Source organism: Salvelinus alpinus, chromosome 5 (assembly GCF_045679555.1).
Source record: "Salvelinus alpinus chromosome 5, SLU_Salpinus.1, whole genome shotgun sequence".
Taxonomy (NCBI): Eukaryota; Metazoa; Chordata; class Actinopteri; order Salmoniformes; family Salmonidae; genus Salvelinus; species Salvelinus alpinus.
Genome location: NC_092090.1, coordinates 86,017,700 through 86,040,980, shown reverse-complemented (window position 1 = coordinate 86,040,980; position 23,281 = coordinate 86,017,700). Strand labels below are relative to the sequence as shown.

Here is a 23,281-nt window from a genome sequence, read left to right as displayed (position 1 = left end):
CATCTTGTGTGTGCATTATTTATTCCTCTCTGCCATAGTCATACTGTGCAGTGTGCAATTGGATGGCATCAAGTAAGCATAGAATGAATGGAGGGTCAATGGAGGTTTTCCTGATGAATAAAACATTTCTAATGGCAATCATGCCTGAAATATGACAGTCAGAAGCTCAGTCAGAACATACTTGGAAAAATCTGTTCTGCGCCATTGGACAATTTTCTCCCCACTTCATTGAAGAAGTGAACCTTGAGTCTCAAATTGATTGCAGTACCAAAGACAGAGTAGAGGGCGCAAAGTCAGTGCACCGATGTATTCCAGTGTAAACACAGGAGATTCCCTAAAAACACACCACTTCGATACAGCTACAACCGGACGTGACTTTTTTGGAGTAAGTTAGAACTTACGCAGCAGGTTTGGAGAATTAGGTTAGGGTTAGCGAAAATTCTCTTCTAACCGTCTACAAAGTCACTTCCAGTCATAGCTGTATCAAAGTGCCGTTTTTCAGGAGTCCCGGCCGCAGAGCTGTCCATCCGTGAGACCATAAATCAGTAGTCGACTTGAGGGTCTGCTGCCGTGGAGACAGCCTCTAATTGTCTAAACTTGGGGAGATTCTCATTTGGTCAAAAGACCATCCTCTCCTCGACGACTCAGTCCTCTCCTCCGTGACCTGGAAACCGATATGTGGTCGAGTAGTGTCAATTAGTTAGTAGGCGACCGGAAGAGTGTCCTCACCTCCTCCCGCCGAAGAAGCACAAGGCTTTTTCTCATTTGGGAAAAAGTCTGTCCTCCATCTCTCCTCCGTAACCCGGAAACCGATAATTGGTCGAGGAGATGTCAATTCATTAGTAGGCAAATGGAAGACGTCCTCCCCTTCTCGATAACCACCTGTCATCGAGGATATTCATGTGTATCCTGAGTCCTCCACAGAAGTGTTTTAAAATTTGCCACACACCCTTTGAATCAGCTTTTGTTTTGGTCGGAGGAAAGCTTGCACACATTTAAAAACAATATGCTACTTATAGTTATTGATAAAATGGCAAAACTAACTTGTGTTTTTATGACTGCACATTTATTCAGGGTTCTACCACTGTAAACGTAATTTGTGAGATATTTCATACAAGCGCATTTTCGTCCACATTCCGTCTCCTCGCCGCCTCTCCTTGATTGCCTTTGACCTTTTACAAATGGAGGCAAGAGGGGACGGAGGAGAGCAGACGCAGGAGTTGAGCAAGTCAAATTGAGAAAAGGCGTAGTGCTATCTGGGATCCTTGTGTCGTCCCTACCATTCCCTCATAAATAAGTACTACCCAATATCTACACGATTGCTTTTGAGATGTGTATAAACCACTGTTACTTAAGTAGTAGAGGTCACATAAACAATGTTAATCTTACCAACAATGGCCTCCAGTCTTCTTATGTGGAGGGCCTCCTTGGCAACAGGTAAACAAAATAGGAAGTAGAATGGGTAAGTATACCAATATGAACATACTGTACATGTGCATACAAACACATACTTATTAGCTAGCAAACAGAAAACAGAGGCTACATAGCTACATTTCAATAGGTCCGTGCTATCTGGGATCCTTGGGACATACCTACCTCATTAATGTTGACATAATGAGTAAGGGTTAGGGTAGGGATGTCCCAAGGATCCCGGATAGCACTGTACCTTCTCGGTTACCTTTTAACTTTTTCAAAAGGGGTGAGAGAGCGGACACAGGAGTTGAGCAAAACCAAATGAGAATCTCCCACGGAAATTCAGGCTAAAGTTTTGCGATGGTTTGAATGGTCAAATATGGAAAAAGTACCCAATTATCATACTTGAGTAAAAGTAATGATGAAATAATAAGTAAACAATTATTCAAGTAAAAGTGAGTCACCATGTAAAATACTACTTGAGTAAAGTAAAAAAATTACTGGTTTTACTATGAATCAAATTCCTTATAACCAGTTGAATGATATGTCAACATTTAGATTTCTCCCTAAATAGACATACCAAAACGTAATTATTTTTCATGATGGCCATAATTGGTCATGTTGCATAGTTTAAGAAAGGTCTTGAACATTGTTGTATAAATTGCTGAGGTGTACTCACTTGAGGACTCAATCTCAAGTACATAGTACAAATATTATGATTTTTTTTTTTTTTTTTCCCTATTCCAAAAAAAAGTGAGCTTGAAATGACAGAAATTATTTTAATATAGTAACACCTTTCCCCTTTAATCATTTATTTTATTTTAACATACTTAGTGACAGTACAATTTTGGAACTATTTCATATAACTGACAGCAGAGAATTTTCTACTAAACGTCCTCCAAGCGGCGCAGAGACACCATTAAAATGTGTGCAGACTCGTTACAACTTCAACTTTAAGCAATAAGTGCTTTTGTCCGTCTGTGACCAAGAGAAAGTGGTGTTGCTCCAATTCTATGAAATGACTTAGTCATTTTTCATGTGAGAGCTAAATCTGGCAGACAATATCACAGCGAGATGAAACCACAACTGTTGGATTCGCAAGACGGTTTATTTATTTAACCTTTATTTATAATAGGCAAGTCAGTTAAGAACAAATTCGTATTTACAATGACGGCCTATCCCAGCCAAACTCTAACCCAAACGACGCTGGGCCAATTGTGCGCCGCCCTATGGAACTCCCAATCACGGCCGGTTGTGATACAGCCCAGGATCTGTAGTGACGCCTCTAGCACTGAGATGTTGTGCCTTAGACCGATGCGCCACTCGGGGGCCCTTTTAAATACTGCCTCCCAGGCTGGGCTCTGGCTAGGCCAGAAAGTCTGACATCACTCCCTATGCAAATGTAGAGGTAAGCAAACCGGACGGCACAATTATTAAAACATTTTTACATTTAAAGGACAGCGAAGGGCATACTCCAACACAAACACCATTTCGATCAGAAGCATTAGGGATGGCCGCGCGTTCTCTTGATCCAAGTCCATGAGTTGCACCATTTTGCTGTCTTGCTTTAGAATTCTAAATGTAACAAGTACTTTTGGGTATCAGAGGAAATGAATGTGAGTACAAAGTACATATTTTCTTTAGGAGTGTAGTGCAGTAAAAGTTGTCAAAAACATAAATACTCAAGTAAAGTACTTGTGCACCATTCTTCAACAGTATGAGGTATGTTGGGTATCTTTGCTCCCGTTTGATGTGTGTGGTGGGGTGTGCCATGATCATATTGCTATTTACAGTGATGGAAAAAGTACCCAATTATCATACTTGAGTAAAAGTAAAGATAGAAAATGACTAAAGTGAAAGTCACCCAGTACAAATCTACTTGAGTGAAAGTCCAAGTATTTGGTTTTAAATATACTTAAGTATCAAAAATAAAAGTATAAATAATTTCTAAGTTCTTATATTAAGCAAATCAGACAGCAATATTTTTATTTTATTTACAGCTAGCCAGGGCCACACTCAGACATAATTTACAAAGGAAGCATTTGTGTTTGAGTCTGCCAGATCAGAAGCAGTAGGGATAACCAGGGATTGTCTCTTGATAAGTGTGTGAATTGGTAAATGTCCCTGTCCTGCTAAGCGTTCAAAATGTAAAGAGTACTTTTGGGTGTCAGGGAAAATGTATAGAATAGAAAGTATATTATTTTCTTTACAAAAGTAGTGGAGTAAAACTAAAAGTTGTCAAAAATATAAATAGTAGTACTTTAAAGTATTTTTTACTTTACACCACTGGCTATTTATAAAAATCCCTCATCCATGCATGATATGGATTTTAGTTTTCATGCCCAGTCAAATAAACAAAATCAATTATGTTTATTTAAATGTTTCTAAGAATATTCCAAACTTAAAGATTTAAAAAAATTAGATACCTACTTTAGAAAAGAAGAGGAGAATATTTTTAAGTGTCAACTTTATTTCTCATCTCCCAATACTAATCTCTCCTTAACCATTGAGGTTCTGCCTTCATTTTTCACATCATCATTTTGATATGCCAAGTGAGTCCAAGTCAAAGCTAACATTTTATATTCATTTTTATGCTGGAGTCAAAATCCAACGTCCGAATGTAGTGGAGGTGATTTTTAATTCCCACCAGTTTCCCAAGGTCAGTAGGACAGACATCAAATAATGCAGTGAGTTGATGAGTTCAAGTAGCATCTACAGAGGACTGCAGTCAAATATCCTGTATGTCAAACTAATGAGCAGGGACTCCTGTTGCAAAAAAAATCCTCATATCTCTCTGTTAGACAACTATGTGGGCATCATGCAATATTCTCAGAGATGAATCATTAATTTATTCAGACCCCCCCCCAAGAACCGTGTCTCCACTTGGAAGTTGAAACATGTACCTCTCAATCTTCTGTCTGATGCCCACACAGGGTACAGTCATGTTTTGTGCATTCTCTTCATGCATCCTCTTAGGGTTTCATTTGTTTTGAAGCATCAATCACAAATCACTGCACTTACATATTCTCTCCACAGTGTGTATTCTCCTATGACTGTTTAAGGCACTTGCATCACTAAGCATTTTCTTCAGACAGGACACAAACCCTGAGTGAGTTGGAAACCAGTGGTGAAAGATTTGCTACTATTTTAGCAGTAATGTGGTTTCTTCCCCTCTGTGACTCCTCATATGCAATTTCATTATATGCTTATTCTGATTGGATTGCTGAGTGAAAAATTTGTCACAATCCTGACAGCGAAATTATTTATGATTTATCACCCGTATGAACCCTCATATGCACTTTCAGATGACTTCTTTCGGTAAAATGTTTGTTATAAAGATGACAAGGATGTGGTTTGTCTCCTGTCTCCACCTCGAGCAAAACATTTTCCACAATCCTGACAGCGATGCGATTTCTCCTCTGTGCGGCTCCTCATATGGGTAATTTGTTTAGAGTTGGACCTGATAGGTGATTTCAGATGGGACACCACGGATTTCCTGCCCTTAAAGCTGATAAGGGAGCTTTGTACTTTTTCTGTCCGCATCCTTTTTGATTTCCGCGTCTTCAAAGCTGACAGAGGTCCTTCACTCTCATTCCAGTCAATAACTTCACTATTACACCCTGAGCTGCAGAACAGGCTGGATTTACTGCAGAGATGGGCTTATAGTCACTGGCTAGTTCTGATGAGTCCTCTTCCCCAGGTTCTGTTTTGATCTGTTCAGTGGAGGGGTCTTTGTATTATTTACTTCGGGTTATGCTCAGATGTGAGGACTCGTCATACTCACTTTTCACACTGAAAGGAATGAATACAGTCTTTAGTATCATACTTCAGCTCTTGAAATGGCTTTTCTCCATGGCTGGTCATAAGTTCCTCCTGTTCCTCTTTAATCTGTGTGGGTTTTGAGTCCTGCTCCAGACTGAGGCTACATTCTTGTTCACAATGGTTCTGCTCAGGGGAAACCTGTTCAGAGACTGTGATTTTCTGGAGATCTGAAGGGAAGGAGAAAGAATGTATTTGAAATAAGGGTTTCTGTAAACCTGGCAATATTTCAGGTGCAGCGAACAACTAAGTTACCATTAGAATGCACATGAAAAGCTTTGTATGCCTATTTGGACCATTCAATGTAAATTCTTCAATATCTACCTTCATATGTATGTTACCCGTTTGCAACGCTCATGGAATTACTAATATAACGGAATGATCCCAAGGTTTATGTACACATCCACCCTCTAAACCACCATAATCAAAGTTTTTCAACTGGTCGCTCAGGACAGCATTGTTTCCGTTTAATGAAACGTTGCATGCTGTGCCCCCTGGGTCATATTCATTAGAGCACACCGCAATAAACCGTAGCAAAACATTTTGCAATGTATACTCAATGTGGCCTTGGGTTCCCAAGAGCTCCCCTAGCCATGTAAACTGGACCCTCAGCAGCAGAGCTAAAGCTTGTGTCTGAGGTCGTGCATTGCTGTTTAGCTGCAATTAGGATATTTTCGACTAACCTTAACTTAGCGACACTTTCTTCGTTCTCAATTTGAAAGTCACCGATACTTGCTAAACTCCCATGGCTAATTGCAGGGGGAACGTTGGAATATAGAAAAGGATCTGTCATTAAATTTGTAGCAAAAATGTAATAACAGAGCATTTTCTAAGTCAAAACGTTCCACCTGCAACTAGCAATGTGAGCAACACCGGTGTCTTCCAAGTCAAGAATGTAGAAAGTATTGCCATGTAAAGGTTAGTTGAAAAACAGCTGACGGTGCTATTCATTACCTAAGCCACGGGTACTCAACTACTACTACTACTACTGCTTGCATGGCTCTATGTAGTATTGTGCACCTCTCATAGTCTGTTCTGGACTTGGGGACTGTGAAGAGACCTCTGGTGGCTAGTCTTGTGGGGTATGCATGGGTGTCCAAGCTGTGTGCCAGTAGTTCAAACAGACAGCTAAGTGCATTCAACAAGTCAATACCTCGCATAAAAACAACTAGTGATGAAGTAAAATTCTCCTCCACTTTGAGCCAGTAGAGATTGACATGCATATTATTAATGTTAGCTCTCTGTATCCATCCAAGGGCCAGCCGTGCTGCCCTGTTCTGAGCCAATTGCAATTTTCTTAAGTTCCTCCTTGTGGCACCTGACCACACAACTGAACATCAATATGTTTTGACCATGACAGTTTACAATCCAAGGTTAATCCAAGCAGTTTAGTCAACTCAACTTGCTCAATTTCCACATTATTCTTTATAAGATTTAGTTAGTTTAGGGTTTAGTGAATGATTTGTCCTAAATGTTTTTAGTTCAAATATTTAGGACTAACTTATTCTTTGCCACCCATTCTGAAACTAACTGCAGCTCTTTGTTAAGTGTTGCAGTCATTTCATTTGCTGTAGTAGCTGGTGTGTATAGTGTTGTCATCCGCATACATAAACACTGGGTTTACTCAAAGCCAGAGGCATGTTGTTAGTAATAATTTAAAAAACAGAGACAGCTGCCTTGGGGAATTCCTGATTCTGCCTGGATTATGTTGGAGAGGCTTCCATTAAAGACCCCCCTCTGTGTTCTGTTAGACAGCTCTCTTTATCCACAATAGAGCAGGGGGTTTAAAGCCATAACACATACTTTTTCCCAGCAGCAGACTATGATCGATAATGTCAAAAGCCTCACTAAAGTCTAACAAAACACCCCCCCCACAATCTTTTTATCATAGATTTCTCTCAGCCAATCAGTCATTCATGTAAGTGCTGTGCTTGTTGAATGGCCTTCCCTCTAAGCATGCTGGAAGTCTGTTAATTTGTTTACTGTAAAATAGCATTGTATCTGGTCAAACACAATTATTTCCAAAAGTTTACTAAGGGTTGGTAACATTTGAGCCAGTAAAGGGGGCTTTACTATTCTTAGGTAGTGGAATGACTTTCGCTTCCCTCCAGGCCTGAGGGCACACACTTTCTAGTAGGCTTGAATTGAAGATATGGCAAATAGGAGTGGCAATATCATCCACTGTTATCCTCAATTTTCCATTCAAGTTGTCAGACCCCGGTGACTTGTCATTGTTGATAGACAACAATTTTTTCACCTCTTCCACACTCGGAATTCAAAATGACAATGCTTGTCTTTCATAATTTGGTTAGATATACTTGGATGTGTAGTGTCAGCGTTTGTTGCTAGCATGTCATGCCTAAATTTGCTAATCTTGCCAATAAAAACAATAATTAAAGTAGTTGGTAATATCAGTGGGTTTTATGATGAATGAGCCATCTGATTCAATGAATGATGGAGCTGGGTTTGCCTTTTTGCCCAAAATGTAATTTAAGGTGCTCCAAAGATTTTTTACTATCATTCTTTATATTATGCATCTTTGTTTCATAATATAGTTTCTTCTTTTTATTCAATTTAGGCACCTGATTTCTCAATTTGCAGTACTTTTGCCAATCGGTTGTGCTGCCAGATTTATTTGTCATACCTTTTGCCTCATCCCTCTCAGCCATACAATTTTTCAATTCATCAATCCACAGGTATTTAACAGTTTTTACAGTCATTTTCTTAATGGCTGCCTGCTCATTAGTAACTGGGATAAGCAACTGGTTACAGTTTGAAGCTTTTTCTTGAGTGGGCAGCTTGACGAAAGCCAGTCAATATCGAAATCACCCAGAAAGCATACCTTCCTGTTGATATCACACATATTATCCAGATACTGACTGTTAGCACTTGGTGGTCTATAGCAGCTTCCCACAAGAATGGGCTTTAGGTGAGGCAGATGAACCTGTAGCCATATTACTTCAACAGTATTTAACAGGAGATTCTCTCTAAGCTTTCAAGGAATGTGGCTCTTAAAGATATACTTCTCCTTAATGCAACCGCTGTGTCAGATTTCAAAAAGCTTTACGGAAAAAGCACACTATGCAATAATCTGAGTACAGCGCTCAGAGACCGAAACAAGCCATACAGATACCCGCCATGTTGTGGTGTCAACAGAAGTCAGAAATAGCATTATAAATATTCACTTACCTTTGATGATCTTCATCGGAATGCACTCCCAGGAATCCCAGTTCCACAATAAATGTTTGTTTTGTTCGATAAAGTCCATCATTTATGTCCAAATACCTCCTTTTTGTTTGCACGTTTAGTTGACAAATCCAAATTCAAGAGGTGCAGGCACTTAGTCCAGACGAAAAGTCAAAAAAGTTATATTACAGTTCGTAGAAACATGTCAAACGATGTATAGAATCAATCTTTAGGATGATTTTAACATAAATCTTCAATAATATTCCAACTGGACAATTCCTTTGTCTTTAGAAAGGAAAAGGAACGCAGCTAACTCTCACGGGCGCTAGCCTGTTTGAGCTCATGGCATTCTGCCAGACACCTGACTCAAACAGCTCTTATTCTCTCCCCCTTCACAGTAGAAGCCTGAAACAAGGTTCTAAAGACTGTTGACATCTAGTGGAAGCATTAGGAAGTGCAATCGGACCAAATTTTACACTGTATATTGGATAGGCAAAGACTTAAACCTACAAACCTCAGATTTCCCACTTCCTGGTTGGATTTTTTCTCAGGTTTTTGCCTGCCATATGAGTTCTGTTATACTCACAGACATCATTCAAACAGTTTTAGAAACTTCAGAGTGTTTTCTATCGAAATCTACTAATAATATGCATATCTTAGCTTCTGGGCCTGAGTAGCAGGCAGTTTACTCTGGGCACCTTATTCATCCAAGCTACTCAATACTGCCCCCCAGCCATAAGAAGTTAATATAGACTGCAACACCGCCCCCATTGGCATTTCTGTATTTACTGTAGAGGTTATAACAATGTATTGCTACCACTGTAACATCAAAGGTATTATCTAAGTGAGTTTCAGAGATAGTCAGAATATGAATGGCATCTGTTACTAGCAAGTTATTGACTTCATGAACCTTGTTTCTTAGACTACATATGTTAATGTGGGCTATTTTTAGCACTTTTCTGGGATGCTTGACTGTTTTCATTGCTTTACTGGGAAGCTTAGCAGAAGTAGACATGCTCATGCTATTTATGTTAGTGCAGTGTGAGCTGAACACAGTGGACTTCATACTAGGGCACACCGCCTCAGTGCTAACAGCATAACTCTGGTTCATAGGCACATGATTATTGCATACAATAGCTGTGGGATCAGCAGAGGCATTCAGGTCAGTTAGAGGAACATAAATGATAATGGCTTCACAGCCCCCTGCACCTCTGACTGTTCCTGACGATCTTGGAACAGAGGAGCCAGCACAGGTTAGCCTAGAATCCTACCCTACCCGCAGGTTCTGTCCAAAAAACGTTCACATTTTATTGTCATGAGTCTTGTCCTGGAGGCAGAACTGAGCGATTTACCCTTATATAGGCCAGATGCAAAGTCAAAATTGGCTATATTGTAAAAATTCATAAAAACTAAAATTACCAAAATGTTGGGTATTAATTTAAGGTTAGGGCTAGGCATTTGGGTTAGCAGTGTGGTTACGGTTAGGTTTTAAATCAGGTTTTATGACTTGTAGCTGTGCCAGCTCGTGACCACTCTGCAGAGCTGCCTCCAGAACAAGGTTAATTCAAAAACGCTAACCTGCAAAACATTAATTTTATCGCAACTGGTTCATAAGAAGAGTGGCTGTAATACTCAGTTACTGCAGATTCAGTATTTTGTTTCCCGGGTCGAAAGTTCTGTTTTTGGGTCCAACGCTAACGCACAAGACCTTCACCTAATCCGGGTATTCTAACTGGAAGCATACATACTAAAGGATTTTCTAGGCACACATCAAGCAAGGAGTGCATTGCACTGTGGAAAGAAAAAACAATTCGAAATGCTATGGAACTGAGGTGTCAGCACTTAACGATGGCCAGCTGGCAAGAAATCGCATGTACTTGTTGGCGTTTGTGGACATTAAATTCCTTGTTTCAAACCAGCAACCAGTGAGGGGGACACTGGACGCGATACACTAGAGTCAAGGAGAGGGGGGAAATGGACTTTTACTGTCTATGATAGAATATACTCTCAGAAAAGAAGAGTAACTTAACAAGGGGTAAAACCATTTGGATTCAATCACTTTTTGACAGCATCCCTTTTGATTTAAACAAAACTTTCCATACATTTTGGCTCACTCGAGAGACGCTAACGGAGTCGGTGCAGCCAGCTGGTTTCTTCACGCATCGCGCCGACAGAAACAAACATCTTTCTGGTAAGAAGAGGGGCGGGGGTGTATGCCTTATGATCAACGAGACGTGGTGTGATCATAACAACATACAGGAACTCAAGTCATTCTGTTCACCAGATTTAGAATTCCTCACAATCAAATGTCGACCGCATTATCTACCAAGGGAATTCTCTTCGATTATAATCACAGCCGTATATATTCCCCCCCAAACAGACACATCGATGGCCCTGAACAAACTTTATCTGACTCTTTGTAAACTGGAAACCACACACCCTGAGGCTGCATTCATCGTAGCTGGGGATTTTAACAAGGCTAATCTGAAAACAAAACTCCCTAAATTCTATCAGCATATCGATTGTGCTACCAGGGCTGGAAAAACCTTGGATCATTGTTATTCTAACTTCCGCGACGCATATAAGGCCCTCCCCCGCCCTCCTTTCGGAAAAGCTGACCACGACTCCATTTTGTTGCTTCCAGCCTACAAACAGAAACTAAAACAGCAAGCTCCCACGCTCAGGTCTGTTCAACGCTGGTCCGACCAATCTGATTCCACGCTTCAAGACTGCTTCGATCACGTGGATTGGGATATGTTCCGCATTGCGTCCAACAACAACATTGACGAATATGCTGATTCGGTGAGCGAGTTCATTAGAAAGTGCATTGACGATGTCGTACCCACAGCAACGATTAAAACATTCCCAAACCAGAAACCATGGATTGATGGCAGCATTCGCGTGAAACTGAAAGCGCGAACCACTGCTTTTAACCAGGGCAAGGTGACCGGAAACATGACCGAATACAAACAGTGTAGCTATTCCCTCCGCAAGGCAATCAAACAAGCTAAGTCCCAGTATAGAGACAAAGTAGAGTCACAATTCAACAGCTCAGACACAAGAGGTATGTGGCAGGGTCTACAGTCAATCACGGATTACAAAAAGAAAACCAGCCCCGTCGCGGACCAGGATGTCTTGCTCCCAGACAGACTAAATAACTTTTTTGCTCGCTTTGAGGACAATACAGTGCCACTGACACGGCCCGCTACCAAAACCTGCGGGCTCTCCTTCACTGCAGCCGAGGTGAGTAAAACATTTAAACGTGTTAACCCTCGCAAGGCTGCAGGCCCAGACGGCATTCCCAGCCGCGTCCTCAGAGCATGCTGGCTGGTGTGTTTAAGTGTGTTTAAGGACATATTCAATCAATCCTTATCCCAGTCTGCTGTTCCCACAAAAATAAAAAATAAAATAACCAAGAGGGCCACCATTCGTCCTGTTCCCAAGAAAGCTAAGGTAACTGGGCTAAACGACTACCGCCCCGTAGCACTCACTTCCGTCATCATGAAGTGCTTTGAGAGACTAGTCAAGGACCATATCACCTCCACCCTACCTGACACCCTAGACCCACTCCAATTTGCTTACCGACCCAATAGGTCCACAGACGACGCAATCGCAACCACACTGCACACTGCCCTAACCCATCTGGACAAGAGGAATACCTATGTGAGAATGCTGTTCATCGACTACAGCTCAGCATTTAACACCATAGTACCCTCCAAACTCGTCATCAAGCTTGAGACCCTGGGTCTCGACCCCGCCCTGTGCAACTGGGTCCTGGACTTCCTGACGGGCCGCCCCCAGGTGGTGAGGGTAGGTAACAACATCTCCACCCCGCTGATCCTCAACACTGGGGCCCCACAAGGGTGCGTTCTGAGCCCTCTCCTGTACTCCCTGTTCACCCACGACTGCGTGGCCATCTCAATCATCAATCAACTCAATCAACTCAATCATCAAGTTTGCGGACGACACTACAGTGGTAGGCTTGATTACCAACAACGACGAGACGGCCTACAGGGAGGAGGTGAGGGCCCTCGGAGTGTGGTGTCAGGAAAATAACCTCACACTCAACGTCAACAAAACAAAGGAGATGATTGTGGACTTCAGGAAACAGCAGAGGGAGCACCCCCCTATCCACGTCGACGGGACAGTAGTGGAGAAGGTGGAAAGTTTTAAGTTCCTCGGTGTACACATCACGGACAAACTGAATTGGTCCACCCACACAGACAGCGTTGTGAAGAAGGCGCAGCAGCGCCTCTTCAACCTCAGGAGGCTGAAGAAATTCTGGCTTGTCACCAAAAGCACTCACAAACTTCTACAGATGCACAATCGAGAGAATCCTGTCGGGCTGTATCACCGCCTGGTACGGCAACTGCTCCGCCCACAACCGTAAGGCTCTCCAGAGGGTAGTGAGGTCTGCACAACGCATCACCGGGGGCAAACTACCTGCCCTCCAGGACACCTACACCACCCGATGTCACAGGAAGGCCATAAAGATCATCAAGGACAACAACCACCTGAGCCACTGCCTGTTCACCCCGCTATCATCCAGAAGGCGAGGTCAGTACAGGTACATCAAAGCAGGGACCGAGAGACTGAAAAACAGCTTCTATCTCAAGGCCATCAGACTGTTAAACAGCCACCACTAACATTTAGTGGCCGCTGCCAACATACTGACTCAACTCCAGCCACTTTAATAATGGGAATTGATGGAAATTATGTAATACATGTATCACTAGCCACTTTAAACTATGCCACTTTATGTTTACATACCCTACATTACTCATCTCATATGTATAGACTGTACACTATACCATCTACTGCATCTTGCCTATGCCGTTCTGTACCATCACTCATTCATATATCTTTATGTACATATTCTTTATCCCTTTACACTTGTGTGTATAAGGTAGTAGTTGTGGAATTGTTAGGTTAGATTACTTGTTGGTTATTACTGCATTGTCGGAACTAGAAGCACAAGCATTTCGCTACACTCACATTAACATCTGCTAACCATGTGTATGTGACAAATAAAATTTGATTTGATTTGAATACACAAGGTGCAATTTCAACATTTGGTTGTGCATCAGCAGTTTCTCGTTACTGACAGTCACTCAATTAGCCCATGTCAGCAAAACATTTTTAGATTGGTAAATTAGTCTAGGGGCCAGCTATCTAAACTTGTAGTAATCATGATTGAATTACCGACCGGGCAACCCCCATTGGTTTTGCTAGTCACTCTCCCTCAAATTAAAGCGGCAAACATTTAAAACTGCTAATTTTTCTTTCCACCCAATGGCAAAACAAGTAGAATTGCATTACATGAGTTTTAAAATTGCCAAATACTCTCTCCGCCCATGGCAAGTGTAGAATTGCAGAAAACGTACTTTAAAACTGCAACATTTTCTGTACCCCCCATGGCAAATTGTGTAGAATATCAGGAAATTCACTCTAAAACATCTATTTTTCTCTCCGCTAAAATGTTTTGCTTGCAAGGTGGCGGGGGCCCCTAAGCAATATTTCGCTTAGGGCCCCCCAAAAGGCTGGCTCTGACTGCATGTGTGGGTATGGATGTGGTACGCAGACCCGTGAGCCACTGCAGTCCCTCATGATGAGTTCAGATGTTTTGTGGCCCCCACACCCATCAAAGTTGCCCATCCCTGATTTACAACAATATATATTCTCATTCAAGTCAACATTCTCTGATGTGTGGACCTCCAACCCTCTTTGTGTTACCATTTGAAAGTTGTTTTTAGAACATTTATCAGCCTAGACATGACACCCACCCTGTATTCAAGAGCATGTTGTCTCAACCGATGGCGGGCTCAACACAAAAACCTTAGATCTTAAAAATGGTCTAAGCTATAACATATGCAGAAATGTATTTTTTGTTGTTGTTGATCATTTTAAAAAGGTAAAAATACATTTTATATTTTTGAACTATTTGAGGAAATGATCAGTCTCAACCGTTTATCTTTTCCAGTGATGAAGACATGGATGGCTCATGGTATGGTGGGTTATTATGCAAAATGGATCGACTTTGGGCACCTCTATCTCATAAATGTTTTGGCATTCAAGTCCAAAAAGTCACTTTCTGACCACTTCAACCATGGGCAAATATGTATGGAAAGTTTCATTCAAATCAAAAGGGGTGCAGTCAAAAAGTGATTGAAATCAAATGTTACAATCAAAAATGACTTGTTTGCATAAAGGCCTACTGTAGCTCTGATTGGCGTAGACAGTTTTTTATTAATTGTCCAAACGCACGGCCCCATTCCCACTCTATATTGCTATAGCATTTTCACAAATACCTTAGTGTATGTAATTCCCAAACATTAAGAATTGATGAACACTTAGATTTGGTCATTTTCAAGTTCTCGCTTGTCAGAAAATTATTTTTAAAAGTTTCATTCTTCCTGGAGCGTGTACATGAGCAGATTTTATAATATTTCATGCTGCTCAAATGCTGTCAGCTCCACTTTAAATCACTGTAGAGTAAGTGTGTATTTTGCATTTGAAATTATTTTGTAATGTAATATGAAAATAGAGGGATTTATGTTTCTAGATACGTACCACAATTGAGAATCGATTCATGTTTAGATGGAGTATTTGACTGTTTTGGCTTCCAGAGCCAACTCGCTTTTATAAAAGAATATGTAAGGTCCTTAATAAGTACTAAAGGAGTAGCCTAACGTTAGGCCCCTTTAGTCCATTGTTGGGCTAGGGCTCCCCCGGTCCGACGCTACTGATCAACAAGAAATTACCCATGTTTAATAGCTAAATTAACGAATTGCCAATGTTTATGAAATTGTTTAATGACGAGACGTAAAGTGTAACAGACCTGCTCTATGTAACTGTATCTCTGGTAGAATGATGAAATCAAGCAGCCTCTTTACACTGTCGTTCTCCTCTTTCGATGGAGAAACATTTTCCTGGTACTCTGTTATGGTCTTTTCAACAGCTCTGAAAAGCTTAGGACACGCTCTAAATCGTTCGTTGAAAATCAATCTCAACAACTCTATATTAGACATTTTCACACAATGGTTGGTAGCTATCTAGTGTGTTCTTTCTTCTTCTTTAAATTTAAATGGCAGACTACTACAACCTATTGGTGTATTGCCGCCACCTACTGTGCGAGGTAGTGAATGAGATTAAAAATTAAACATTGCGGGAAATGGGTATGTTGTTCTTTTCCATGCGGCAGATATATTAGAGAAAGGGGAAGATAGGAATCCCTGTAGCCAATGACACCCGGGGCCTGTTGCACAAAAGTAGAATTAAGACATCCGGGATAAATGACTCAGCTGAGCTCAATGAAGCCAAAACATGTGCGTCCAGGCTTAATTGGTTGCACAAAGACCAAGCCAGGATGAGCAGACACGGATTCATTAAGCCAGGTGAAACCAATCCTGGATAGGTGCGCGCTCACGGCTCACTCAAATAGACCCCGCCACAGATCACAGATTAACTGATTTACCATGGCAACTAGAGCCGCGTACTTTTCCCCGTCGGAAGCACAAATCCTCATGGAGGCATACGAGGAGGTAAAATATATAATTAAGAAGAAAGGCAACACCGCCACAGTGATAAAGCAAAGAGAAAAAGCGTGGCAAAGTATTGCAGACCGCCTGAATGCGTAAGTAGTGCACAATTACACACTCACCGCTCCGCTGAAACATCACAATTACAATTCAAATATTTAATTCACATCTCCAAAAATGCAGTTGTACTGTAATTATGAAACGGTTAAATTTTTAATTGAAATGCACTGCAGATATGAGTGAAATTGTGTAAAGTAACTCCATCACACTGTATAAAGCTATGATACATTTTTTGATATTTTTACTGAAAACAAGACAAAAATACCAAGTAATTTTTTGCAGTGTGACTCCATTAAATGTGTGTGTGTGTGTGTGTGTGTGTGTGTGTAGATTAAACATGAACGGGCCAAAACGGACATGGCAGCAGGTCAAAATCAAATACAAGAACATTCTGCAGAATGGTATGGTCCCTGACTAATATTTAACAAAGCACAAGTATATATTGTACCCAGAAGGTGCCTGCTCACACATTGTCTGTACTGTTTTAGCAGTGAAAAAGAATACCCACAGACAAGGCACGGGTGGTGGGTCACCAAAGGCTGACCTTACCCCAGCAGAGGACATGGCCTTGGAGCTAAATAAAGGCAGGCCCGTCTTAGAGGGGATCCCTGGGGGGAAAGAGACGAGCATAGGTTCCTCCCAAGATGCCACCCGCTTCATTCAAGGTATGTCCTTCCATCTCTACATGGGATACAACCACATTCATATTGAATCAACTGTCTGACTTTGGTTTACCTATTGCCTTGCAGTGTCTGGCAGCACTGTGTTCCTGTTAGAGCCACCAGCACAAGCACCAGACGATGCTGATCCAGTGAGTACTCCATCAAAGGCATACTGTAGGCCTGGCATGTCTTGTCTACTAGCTTCAATATGAATCCGATTAAATGTGATAGGGTGAAGGCCCCAGTGCAGCAGCAACAGCACATGATGGAGACGATGATGAGGAGGAGACCATCTCTCTGGATTCCAGAAGGCATGAGGTATCATGTTAAGACTGTGAAAGTACTATTTACTCTACAATGGTGAGGAGTCCTCATCAAAATCAAAAAATCTAATTTCTTTTACAGGACCCAGATGCTATACAGTGGGAAAACCAGCCTGGCAACATAGTGCGTATTAATAAAAGGACACCACATCCTGCCAAATTCCAGCTGCGCTAATTGTATTGTGTTCACAGAGCTCACAAGCTATCAGAAAGTTGTATGGCAACCACCTCCGGCGCCAAATAGAACTGGCAGACATAGACATTCAGTACAAGAAGAAAAAGATGGAAAATCTTGCACTGGAGTCCGAAATAAAAAAGAGGACAATTAGGAAACTGGACCTTGAAATAAAAAAACTTGAGAGGGAGGTGAGATATGCCTTCAATGTACACTGTATGCTAACTGTAACACAAATGTATTAATCATTATTTTTCTTTCCTCCCCCAGCTCCAAGAAGATGACACAGCTCAAAATAAAAATTAGGTATATTCTCGTAAAGTCAAGTGAGCCATGACATATGAGCTCTTATTGTGAGCACACAGGACGGTGGCATCTTTCTAAGGTTTTTTTTATTTTCCCAGCAATCAGTACAACCAAGTCATCGTTATAAGGCATCGCCCTCTTTTGCCCACCCCCCCAGCACCAGGTGTGGCCACTAGCCTATATGAAGGCCCAAAATTGTGTGTTCCTTTCTGCTCTGACAATGGCATGCCCATTCGTGCGAGATGTGGTGGATGAAGAAGCACTTGTGCTGAGGAGAGCCTTCAGGCGAGAAAGGGTCTTCAGGGACCGGTTGGACCCACTGGCCTTCCCTGATGACCATCTATATGAAAGATACAGGTTTTCTGCAGATGGCATCAGGTATCTATGCAGACTACTGGGTCCCAGGATTAAGCACCGCACTGCACGGAGCCATGCACTGAGTGTGGAGCAAATGGTTTGTGTGGCCTTGCGCTTTTTTGCTAGTGGAGCCTTCCTGTACTCAGTGGGGGATGCAGAACAGCTGAACAAGGCCACAATTTGCCGCACAATAAGGAGTGTGTGTCTGGCTATCAAAGCATTAGCAGATGTCTTCATCTCCTTCCCTGGCCACAGAAGACTCTGTGACATCAAAGAGGAGTTCTATAGGATTGCAGGTAAGAGGATCTACAAATTACAGGACAACTGTTAACACATAGTAGGATACTCATTACTTTGTGTGACAGGTTTCCCCAATGTCATTGGTGCAGTGGACTGCACACACATAAGGATAAAAGCCCCCTCAGGTGCCCATGAGGCCGATTTTGTGAATAGGAAATCCTTTCACAGCATTAATGTTCAGGTGAACATAACTTTTTGATATTGTACATTGACGAACACTCTGCATTGCCAGTGATGTGCATTGATTGGTGTAATATTCCTCATCTTATGATTTCAGATGGTCTGCAATGCTGACTGTGTGATCAGCAATGTTGTGGCAAAATGGCCTGGCTCAGTCCATGACTCCAGAATCTTTCGGGCCTCTGAAATCTATCAGTGCCTATCACAAGGTAAGCCACACAACCCCTATTTATAACCATCATGGCTGTGTCAAGAATATCACTGTGTTTATGAGGTAGTAATGATGAGATTTTGTGTTGACAGGTGAATTCTCTGGTGTGTTGCTGGGAGACAGGGGGTATGGCTGCCAGCCTTTTCTCCTGACACCTTTCACAGACCCCCAGGAAGCACAGCAGGCCTACAACCATGCCCATGCCAGGACCAGGGCCAGAGTTGAAATGACCTTTGGCCTCCTGAAGGCACGCTTTCACTGCCTTCACAAATTAAGGGTCAGCCCTGTTAGGGCATGTGATATTACTGTGGCTTGTGCTGTCCTCCACAATGTGGCCTGCCTGAGGAAGGAGAGGGCCCCCAGAGTGCCACCAGCCATGGACTGGGACAATCCGGCAATCTTCCCTGATGACGACAGTGGTCGGCTGCTGAGGGACCAATATGTGTTGAATTATTTTAGTTAGTATGTGTGCTTTCAATTTTGGTTAAATATGTCCTGCGGTGGCAGAGGAATTTGGGTTTTTTTGGGTTCGTTTTTTGACGAATTTGGCCTCTTATGATGTTTGTGCGGTATACTGTGTGTAATACAAGGCTGCAGGGAGGCTACTGCATCCATTCATTTGTCTGTTCAGTTGATGTGTATGGATTTGTCCTGCATTTATTTTAGTGTGCAGACATGCAGGGTGTGTTATATACAGACCTTTGAATGTGTATGTATCATTTTGTATAATATGCTTGGATTCTGTGCTTTCCATCTTGTAGAGTCACTGTGACTTCAGTTTCGAAAGGAGCTGATGGTTTACCTGCTTTGTTTTGTCCTTATTCAATAAAGGAACATAATGTTACACATTGTGTTTTTATATTCATATGGAATGTGTATTTGTTTATATGACAGAGTACTAGGGCCACACTGAAGAAAAAGGATAAAGTCATAAATTTATGAGGCTGGTTCTTTCTGCAGAAAAGCTACATATTGTTTTTACAGTTTTGATACTTATGACAATGTGATACTTAATATTCTGGCACATCAGCATGTCTTTGTTTATGAAACCATACTGAAGTACAATTTCACGAAATGCCCCACATCTGTCATTTTAACAACTGTCCTCCTTTAAAACAACTGGTTACAATATTATGACTTGTGTTTTTTCCCCCTCTGTGGCCCTAATATTCTATCATTTTATATATAGCCTTATAGTCTATGGGAAACTAAATTATCTAATGATAGCAACATCATCTAAAAATCATTTTTTATCCAAAATCATTGAAATTAATGATCACAAACGTTTAAATAATAACAGTGGGTCTAGTTATATGTGATAACAATGTATAGTGAGCAGTGAAATAACTATTGGTTTCCATTTGTGGTGACTGCTGACTGACATTAGGGATGAGATTAAATAGATCCTGGAATTTAGCCTGGTCTGGAGCAGGCTAGCTCCACAGAATAAATCTCCATGGTAATTTATACCATAACATATCCTCCTGCCCCCTATCCATCTTTAGTGCAACCGGATTACGGATCAATTGAGCCAGGATCACCAAGATATCCTGGCTTAATCCCTTATCCTAGTTTTGTGCAACAGGCCCCCGATCAACCTTTACTCTCTGTCTTTGGTACTGCAAATTCAGCGCTCCGATGTTTTCCAGACTAGCCAATCACAGGAGAGTCCCTTAAAACACGCCATTCCTGACCGGAAGTGACTTTTTCGTAGCAGATTAGGATCATGAACAATACGTAATATTTTTAAAAGGAAGTCTTTATTTTTGTATTGTAAGGGTAAGAGTGTCGACTTTTATTCAATTCAATAAACTCATGCCTGTTCCACAGACACTGCGTTTTGGACGTGTCAATGGGGAAATTATATTTGGCTTTCATTTGGTACCAATCGGTCAGCAGGTGTCGCTATTTTAAAAGGCAACTTTAAGGGTCATAGACAGTCATGAAGAAGATAATGCGCAGATTATGCAGTGATGGATTATGCTTTTGGTAGATGTCAACCAAATTAAATTCACTGTTGTGAATACTTATGCTACCAATAACAAGTCAAGTAACTGTATTTTATTTAGAGACATTGAGAGGAAAATAAGTCAAATTATGTCAACATTTCTGTTGGCCAAAGTAATATGGGGTAGAGATTTTAATACAGTATTACATGATAATCTAGATCGATGGCCTCCTAAGGATAGCAACTAGGAATATATGTTTAAGGTTAGGTGTTTTAAATATTTGGAGACATAAGAACTTATATAAGAAGATGTTTACATGGAGTACCAAATATGTATCTATTCAATACCGTATTGATTTCTGGCTGATATCTGAAGATATGGCTGACAAGATTGATACAGTCGCAATTTAACCATCGATTTTAACAGACCACAAAGGAATTTCAATAAAGATAAATATGCATGGTTTGTCAACAAAAAAAAGTTAGTCAAGTTTACTGAAAATGTAATAAGACTTATTCTAGAGAATGAAGGATTTAAGAAGGAAGTAGCAGGAATTATTGATAAATATTGGAACCGTGCTTGTGATATGAATACGTTTGGAAGTTACTGGGAACTAATGAAATTTGATATAAGGCTTTTGGCTATTTCAGTGGGGAAAGAAGTTGCTTGTGCCAAAAGAATATAACATCATAAATGGAATAATGGATTATACAAAAAAATCTGATCTAACTAATCAGGAATTACTGAAGCTATCATCCCTGCAAATGCAGTTAGACTGTATCTACGAGGAACAGGCCCAGGGAGCGTTTGTAAGATCAAGGCAAAAATGTATGGAAGAATGCGAGAAAAATACAAAATATTTATTTAATTAAGAAAAAAAGGCAGGCGAAAGGAATTCTGTATGTAAATTAATGATCAATAATACTTCCAATGAAAATCCTAAAGAAATCTCTCAGCATGTTGCATGCAGCATCAGCCCAGTCAACTTCCCATATATAGATTCTTTATTAGACAATGTAGAAAACATTGCTAAGAAGATAGATAATGATTTCAGGGATTTTTGTGATGATGAGTTATCTGAAATGGAAATAAAATATTGTATTAAAAGCCTAAGGCACTGCATCGCAATGCTTGAGGTGTCACTAGAGAACTGGGTCGAACCCAGGCTGTGTCACAGCTGGCCGTGACCAGGAGACCCATGAGGCAGCGCACAATTGGCCTAGCGTCGTCCGGGTTAGGGGAGGGTTTGGCCGGCTGGGATTTCCTTGTCCCATCGCGCTCTAGCAACTCCTTATGGTGGGCTGGGCGCCTGCAAGCTGACTTCGGTCACCAGCTGGTCGGTGTTTCCCCCAACACATTGGTGCGGCTGGCTTCCGGGTTAAGCGAGCAGTGTGTCAAGAAGCAGTGCAGCTTGGCAGGGTCGTGTTTCGGAGGATGCATGGCTCTCGACCTTCGCCTCTCCCGAGTCCGTAGGGGATTTGCAGCGATGGGACAAGACTGTAACTACCAATTGGAAATCACAAAATTGGGGTAAAAAGTACCCACAAAAAATAAAGCCTTAAGGACAACAGATTCCCTGGAAATGATGGTTTAACAAGTAGGTTCTATAAAACATTCAATGATCGATTGATTCCTTTCATTCTTGCTATGTTCCAAGAAAATAGAAAAATGGGAGTTACCGCCTTCTTTAAATCAAGGTGCAATTACTTTGATTCCCAAACATAATAAGGATAGTCTTTATATGGACAACTGGAGGCCCATTAGGCTGTTGAATAATGATGGAAAGTTATTTGCCATTGTATTTGCTCAAAGCTTGAAACAAGGCTTACATCATATAATTGATGAAGAACAATCTGGTTTTATGCATGGTCGACACATTAGTCATAACATCAGGTTGATCTTAGATATGATTGACTATAATGACCTCATCCTTGATGATAGTTTTCTTATGTTTGTTGATATTTATAAAGCTTTTGACACTGTAGAACATGAGTTTATGTTCAAAGCAATAACTTTTTGGGGTCTGGTGATTTTTTTTTTAAAAGCAGTCCCAACTTTATATAGTGGTTGTACTAGCTCTGTGAAATTAGCTCACGGGACAACCCACATATTTGATTTTGGCCATGGCATTAGGCAGGGCTGCCCAATTAGTCCATTTTTATTGGCTACTCAAATTATGTCTCTTCATATCAAGAAAGGGAGTTGTCACGATATTTCAGCACTTGGCAAGGAATTTAAATGATGTCATCTGGCTGATGATACCACCATATCTTTGAGAGACAGGAATGAGGTTTCGAAAGCAGTTTCCTGTATTGAAGACTTTTCCATAGCTTCAGGTTTGAAAATTAATAAATCAGTCTTATTTCCACTCAAGGACTGTGTTTTACAGGAAGTATATGGTATCCCAATTAAAGATAAGGTGACTTATCTTGGAATTGTTATATGCAAGGATGAAAAACAAAGGAGTAAATTAAACTTTAACCTCATTATTGAGAAAACAAAGAAGAAATTGAACCTCTGGTTACTGAGAGATATTTCATTATATGGTTGGGTTTCATGTCCAAAGTTGAGGGGTTATCCAGATCGTTTATGTCTCGTTATCACTTGATTTACCCCTTCAAATTGTAACAGACTTAGATAATTCTTTATCATTTTATTTGGCGGAACAAGCCTCACTATCTATGGAAAGATAGTCTCAGTAATACCCAAAAACATGGAGGTTTTGAGGTTTTAGATTTCAATACTCTAAATAAAACTTGTAAAATAAATTTGATTCTGAAGTATATTAATAAGAACCAGAAC

The 23,281-nt window shown here is 41.0% G+C and overlaps 1 protein-coding gene and 1 long non-coding RNA gene across 4 annotated transcripts; one reads left to right on the top strand and one right to left on the bottom strand.

The window, feature by feature from the left end:
• Window positions 1-2,514: 2,514 nt before the first annotated feature.
• Window positions 2,515-15,663, bottom strand: LOC139577135 (uncharacterized). Its single transcript, XR_011675214.1, has 2 exons — window positions 15,257-15,663; window positions 2,515-5,402 (listed from the first exon to the last, which is right to left on the bottom strand). It is a non-coding gene; the product is annotated as an uncharacterized lncRNA (long non-coding RNA).
• A 5-nt stretch (window positions 15,664-15,668) lies between these two features.
• Window positions 15,669-19,395, top strand: LOC139577134 (putative nuclease HARBI1). Of its 3 annotated transcripts, XM_071403987.1 has the most exons (8): window positions 15,669-16,417; window positions 16,505-16,681; window positions 16,766-16,996; window positions 17,084-17,482; window positions 17,581-18,135; window positions 18,205-18,320; window positions 18,417-18,528; window positions 18,623-19,395. In XM_071403987.1, exons 5-8 carry the CDS (start codon window positions 17,664-17,666, stop codon window positions 18,991-18,993), a joined length of 1,071 nt encoding a protein of 356 aa, XP_071260088.1. In that variant the 5' UTR covers window positions 15,669-16,417; window positions 16,505-16,681; window positions 16,766-16,996; window positions 17,084-17,482; window positions 17,581-17,663; the 3' UTR covers window positions 18,994-19,395. The 3 variants fall into 3 exon arrangements, with proteins under 3 accessions (XP_071260088.1, XP_071260087.1, XP_071260089.1); XM_071403986.1 differs by having other exon boundaries at window positions 16,766-18,135; XM_071403988.1 differs by lacking the exon at window positions 15,669-16,417 and having other exon boundaries at window positions 16,470-16,681; window positions 17,084-18,135.
• The last annotated feature ends 3,886 nt before the right edge of the window (window positions 19,396-23,281 follow it).

What these genes read in the sequence shown, in the direction of transcription:
- LOC139577134 (XM_071403987.1), top strand. Translation starts at nt 17,664, where the DNA reads ATGAAGGCCCAAAATTGTGTGTTCCTTTCTGCTCTGACAATGGCATGC. An exon ending in TTCACAGCATTAATGTTCAG is followed by an intron (nt 18,321 to 18,416) that starts GTGAACATAACT and finishes TTATGATTTCAG; the next exon opens with ATGGTCTGCAATGCTGACTG. An exon ending in CTATCAGTGCCTATCACAAG is followed by an intron (nt 18,529 to 18,622) that starts GTAAGCCACACA and finishes TTGTGTTGACAG; the next exon opens with GTGAATTCTCTGGTGTGTTG.